Source organism: Elgaria multicarinata, chromosome 3, assembly GCF_023053635.1.
Source record: "Elgaria multicarinata webbii isolate HBS135686 ecotype San Diego chromosome 3, rElgMul1.1.pri, whole genome shotgun sequence".
NCBI classification, from domain to species: Eukaryota; Metazoa; Chordata; class Lepidosauria; order Squamata; family Anguidae; genus Elgaria; species Elgaria multicarinata.
In genome coordinates, this window is record NC_086173.1 from 154,936,697 (window position 1) to 154,942,867 (window position 6,171).

At 48.6% G+C, this 6,171-nt stretch overlaps 1 protein-coding gene across 1 annotated transcript in view; it reads right to left on the minus strand.

Annotated features, from left to right (window-relative positions):
• The window catches only part of EGFL8 (EGF like domain multiple 8), a 27,630-nt gene extending 22,546 nt beyond the window's left edge, over positions 1 to 5,084 (minus strand). Inside the window, exons 1-3 of the mRNA XM_063123536.1 lie at positions 4,968 to 5,084; positions 3,559 to 3,695; positions 1,080 to 1,199 (exon numbers count right to left, since the gene is read on the minus strand). Coding sequence (XP_062979606.1) covers positions 1,080 to 1,199; positions 3,559 to 3,659 — 221 coding nt within the window. The 5' untranslated portion in view covers positions 3,660 to 3,695; positions 4,968 to 5,084. The remainder of the gene's footprint in view (positions 1 to 1,079; positions 1,200 to 3,558; positions 3,696 to 4,967) is intronic.
• Positions 5,085 to 6,171: the final 1,087 nt, after the last annotated feature.

Consider the following 6,171-nt stretch of genomic DNA (forward strand, 5'->3'; position numbering starts at 1 on the left):
AGTGGCTAAAGTGTTGGACTGGGAGATCCGGGTTCTAGTCCCCACTCTAGTGGAAGCTCACTGGGTGACTTTGGGCCAGTCGCAGACTCTCAGCCCAACCTACCTCACAGGGTTGTTGTTGTGAGGATAAAATGGAGAGGAGGAGGAGGATTATTTATGTACACCGCCTTGGGTTCCTTGAGGAGGAAAAAAGGCAGGATATAAATGCAATAATAAATAAAATAAACAATAAAAAGGCCCTGCTTGCATGCCTACCTGTCAAAACCATTAGGCTGGTGGGCATGAAGGACAGGTCCTGCCTGCTTATAGAATTCTGTTACAACTGATGACCACCAGGCCCACATCATTACAGGCCTTTATGTGGGTTCTAAAGATGTACTTATTTACCATGGACTATGACTGAGTCAGGGCTTTACTGAGTCAAGGATTTTATTAAGTGTGTCAGGACGTTGTGTATATAGTGTTGCCTTGTTCGTTCTGATGAACAGTTCGTTCTGATGTTGTTATTGTATAATAATAATAATAATAATAATAATAATAATAATAATAATAATAATTTTAAATTTTGTACACTGACTTGTGAGGGTTTCCCCAAAAAGATGGCTTAAAAATCTTTTCCTCTTCACCTCACTCTCCAATTGCAGCTGAGGAGCTTAGGCAGAGAGTCTTAGGCTATCTAAAGAGCCTGCGGCCAAGATGAAATTTAAAGCACGCACTTTCAGACATGACATTATGCTAGATTTAGTATGCCTAAGTTCTTCCTTTCTAAAAATAAATACATAAATTCAGGAGCAATTCATCAGCCACTCCAGCAAGCTGTACAGAGGGGCCATTCTGCCAGTTCTGTTGAAAGACTATTTCATTTTTTCTTCATCCCTCCCCATCGCTTCTTCCTTGTACATCGTGTCTTTTTAGATTGTAAGTCCACGAGCAGGAATTTACTGATTTCATGTAAGCCACTCTGGGAGCCTGTTTGGCTGAGGGACAGGATGAAAATACTTTAAGTAAATTAATAATTCCCACTCCCTGCCTCCATTCCAAGCTTATCTCTGTGCCAGACGATGGAGGCGTTCACATACCTGTAGGTGCTACATACCCGGGGGCCAGGGCACAACGTCAGGTAAGGCTGGTGCTGGGGCTTGGTGTAGGTCTCGTTGTAAACTATGGGGATGCGCATCATGTTGCGGGCACACACACGGCTGTGGGAGGGAGAGGGAAGGACATTTAGAGGGAGAGATGATTCCTTTCAGTACCTAGAGCAGGCATACCAAAGACGTGGAGCTGGGAATGGTCTAAGACAGGGTAGGGTGACCCTATAGAAAGGAGGACAGGACTCCTGTATCTTTAACAGATTTATAGCAAAGGGAATTTCTGCAGGTGTAATTTGTATGCATGAAATTCCTTCTTCATCACAACTGTTCAAGCTGCAGGAGCCCTCTCCTCTTGACCAGATACAAAAGATAGGGTGACCAGGTGGCATTTGTATGCATGGAGCACTTGGTGAAATTCCCTCTTCATCACCACAAGTAAAGCTGCAGGAGCCCTTGACCAGATATAAAAGAGGGCAGGGCTCCTGCAGCTTTACCTGTGGTGATGAAGAGGGAATTTCACCAGGTGCTGCATGCATAAAAATTACACTTGCTGAAATTCCCTTTTCTCTACAACTGTTCAAGATACAGCAGCCCTGGCCTCCTTTCCATAGACAGGGCTATGTAGGTGTCTGAATTCTGTAACTGAACCAATCCGTGCTCTATCTGTAGCCATATATATAAAAAAGACAACTCATGTACAAACAGGTCGGCTGCTTCTGCATGGCCAAAAATGAGGAAATACAGCGCAACGTTCTGCTGCCTCATGCAACAGTTTTTCCCAGGCTGGCAACCTGAGTTGCTTTAGCGGAGATTGAACCTGGGACTTTCTGTGTGGAAACCATGATGAGCCAGAAAGACATTTGAATGTCAACATTTACCTCAGGATGCCGAGTTCTTTGCCAGGCAGCAGTCCTGCGTATCTACAAATGTCAAGAGTGAATTGGAGTGGACAGGTGTCCTACTTTACCAAGAACATAAGAAGATAAGTGCCCTTCTGGATCAGACCAAGGGTCCATCTAGTCCAGCACTCTGTTCACACAGTGGCTAAACAGCCATCGGCCAGGGACGAATAAACAGAACATGGTGCAACAGCACTCTCCTACCCATGTTCCCCAGCAACTGGTGTACACAGGCTTACTGCCTCGAATACTGGAGGTAGCACACAAGCATCAGGGCTAGTAGCCATTGATAGCCTTCGCTTCCAGGAATGTAGCCCCTTTTAAAGCCATCCAAATTGGTGGCCATCACTACGCCTTGTGGTACTGAGTTCCACAATTTAACTATACACTGTTTCAGGCAGCCGGTTCGGGTCTACTCAGCCTTCCATCCTCCCGAGGTCGGTAAAATGAGTACCCAGTTAGCTGGGGGAAAGGTAATAAAGGCCGGGGAAGGAAACGGCAAACCACCCCGTTATAAGGCCTGCCAAGAAAATGTCAGCGAAAGCTGGCGTCCCTCTGAGAGTCAGTAATGACTCAGTGCTTGCACAAGAGGTTCCTTTCCTTTCCTGTGTGAAGGAGTCCTTCCTTTTATTTGTCGTGTATCTCCCACCAATCAGCTTCATGGGATGACCCTGGTTTCTAGTATTTTGAGAGAGGGAGAAAAACATCAGGGCAGTCCTCTGTTTGAAGGATTGTCAAGGATTGTCCCCTATTTTAAATGTGTCCTCTATTTGAAAGGCTGTCCAGTCCATGTCCAGTTTGAAGATTTTTTTAAAAAAACCTATCAGAAGGGAGAGCTGGGACTTGATGCTGCCCATCAACGGGCTCTGGACAGAAGACTGACAAGGCTCACAGCATTGCTTAGCTTGGAGAAAAGGAGGCTAAGGGGAGAAAAATAAGCATGGTGTGGAGAACGTGGATAGCATTTTTCTTCCTCTCCCATAACCCTAGAACCTATGGTCATCCCATAGAGCTGATTGGTGGGATAGTCAGGACAGATAAAAGGAAGGACTTCTTCTCACAATGCAGAGTTCAATTGTGGAATTCACTACCACAAGATGTGGTGATGGCCACCAATTTGGATGGCTTTAAAAGGGGGTTGGATAAATTCCTGGAGGCGAAGGCTATCGACGGCTTCTAGTCTATGTGCTACCTCCAGTATTAGAGGTAGTAAGCCTATATACACCATTTGCTGGGGAACATGGGTGGGAGGGTGCTGTTGCACCGTGTCCTGCTTGTTCATCCCTGGCCGATGGCTGCTTGGCCACTGTGTGAACTGAGTGCTGGACTAGATGGACCCTTGGTCTGATCCAGGGTGGCTCTTCTTGTGTTCTTATATAACCTGGTTACAATCTTCCACACAGTGGTGAGATGTATTCTAGTTCTATTTAAATTATAAGCCCGTTTTTAAAATTTGCATCTCTACATACAAATTAATGCAAATCTGTGTCCTCTTTTTTGGCAATCCAGACGTGGCCACCCTATGGCTGAACCTCCTATTACCCATCCCTCCCTCTCTCCCTCCTTACCTCTCAGGCGGCTTGCTCTGTCCAAACGTTTGCCTTAGAAGGGAGACAAGAAGGAGTCCCCCACAGAGGAAGGCTATGGGAGCAACTCCCAGCCTCCCCATATCAGGGTGGGCAGGAAGGGGTTCAAAACCCAAGACCTATGGCAGAGAAGAGGTGGTATTATTAAGTGTGATGGAACGAGCCAAAAGGAAGGAAGACACATTCCCATCTCTCTCTCTCTCTCTCTCTCTCTCTCTCTCTCTCTCTCTCTCACCTAAGGATTATCCCAGGAAAATGGAGGGATCGTCCCTGCCTGATCCCGGGATCCTCTGTGTGTCATTTGGATGCACAGGGATGATCCCAGGACAATCACGGGGAAAGGCAGGTGTAGAAACGGTCTCTCTCTCTCTCTCTCTCTCTCTCTCTCTCTCTCTCTCTCTCTCTCTCTCTCTCTCTCCCCACCTAAGGATTATCCCAGGAAAATGGAGGGATCGCCCCTGCCTGATCCCGGGATCCTCTGTGTGTCATTTGGATGCACAGGGATGATCCCAGGACAATCACGGGGAAAGGCAGGTGTAGAAACGGTCTCTCTCTCTCTCTCTCTCTCTCTCTCTCTCTCTCTCTCTCTCTCCCTCTCTCCATCTAAGGATTATCCCAGGAAAATGGAGGGATCGTCCCTGCCTGATCCCGGGATCCCCTGTGTGTCATTTGGATGCACAGGGATGATCCCAGGACGATCACGGGGAAAGGCAGGTGTAGAAACGGTCTGTCTGTCTGTCTCTCTCTCTCTCTTTCTCTCTCTCTCTCTCTCTCTCCCTCTCTCCATCTAAGGATTATCCCAGGAAAATGGAGGGATCGCCCCTGCCTGATCCCGGGATCCCCTGTATGTCATTTGGATGCACAGGGATGATCCCAGGACAATCACGGGGGAAAGGCAGGTGTAGAAACGGTCTCTCTCTCTCTCTCTCTCTCTCTCTCTCTCTCTCTCTCTCTCTCTCTCTCTCTCTCTCTCACACACACACACACACACACACACACACACACACACACACCCTTAGGAAAGAAGTACTAAAGGCGTTTCCTAGCTTCCCACACTCTTATTCATAATTCCCGTTTCCCTCTCAAGTTCTGCACAAGTTTGCAACACTTTAGAATTTGCAATACTTTTAGAACTTGCAATGCAACAGTGGCAGAGTTTACCTTCAGAGGATCCCTCACCCACCCACCCACCCAAATCTACATTAGTTGACAGAGGAGAGGGAGGTGTAACCTCTCTCATTCAAATTTTCCCCACGCTGCTGTAAAAGTTTGCCATGGTTTTACTGGTTCTCCTGCGCCTATGCCTTGAACAGCCGCTGGACACGGAGAGAAATGTGGCAGCCAAAGCTTTTTCACCACTCTCACACACAAACGCGCACACGTGGCACTACCTGTGTCTGTGTCTGCCTCTCTCCGCCTTGGGGCTTCTTGGTGGCGGTATTCCTCAAAGTCCCAACCTGATGGCTGCCGACTCTGGGGCCGTCTGTTGCAGCTAAGCTGGGTGTGTGTGTGATTTGAACCGGCCAAGTCCCCACCTCTCTTGGACCACATCCACGCACCCCCTGCAGCAGCAGTGGCGGCAAAGCCCCCACCCACCTCTGGCTGATGCCCCCTGGCATTTCATCCCCTGGCATGAGTCACGGCCCCCCTGACCCCAAACCCGCCGACGAGGCGAGTGGCCCAGACAGGGCCTTATTGTCCCCTCCACCCTCTGTGGATTCCTCACCCCCCCACCACAGAACAAGCCAGTTCATTGTCAACTCCCAGGATCCCTGGGATGGACTGGAGAAGCATTATGGGGGAGAAGCATTATGGGGGAGACACACACACACACCCCACCCCCAAAAAACAAGGCTGGGATATTTGGGGTGGGTGGGGAGGAAGGGTTGTGCATTGGAATTGTAGGGTGTTGCTGGCAGGGGGGAGCGTGCGGCGCGGGCCTTGCAAGGGGGGGCACCGTCGGGGCTGTTACAATAGGACAAAGGCAGGAACTGGTTCCAGGCTGTGACGGAAAATATCGCCCACAGATGTCGGCCTTTAAAACAAACCAACTGGCTACAGCCACACACATTGTCTCCCACAGCCCCTTCAGATGAAGGGGCCGGGTGTCTGGGTGGGCCCAGCAGCTGAGGCCATAAGTCTTCCCAGGGACTCCACCCTCTATTTGAGGCCTGTAGGCCTTCTCTTGCTAGGACTAGGGTGATTATATGGAAAGGAGGACCGGGCTCCTGAACCTTTAACGTTTGTATAGAAAAGGGAGTTTCAGCTGGTGTCATTTGTATGCATGCAGCACCCCATGAAACGCCCTCTTTATCACAACAGTTAAAGCTGCAGGAGCCCTGCCCTCTTTTGTAGAGTTGTTGCAAAAATTGCTCGTTCCCTGGTGTACCCAGTCCAATTCAGCACGCGAGGAGGAGAGGAGATGAAGTATGGGTCAAACAACGTTTATTTTGCAGAATAAAGAGACACAAGGAGCTAATTGCTGCAAAGCATGTGCCTACCTCGCAAGGGAGGGAGGTAGGTTTTATATACTATCTTCTCTGGTGTCATATACATAGACACCAAACAATAAGAAATTTCTAGCTGAAAAGAAAA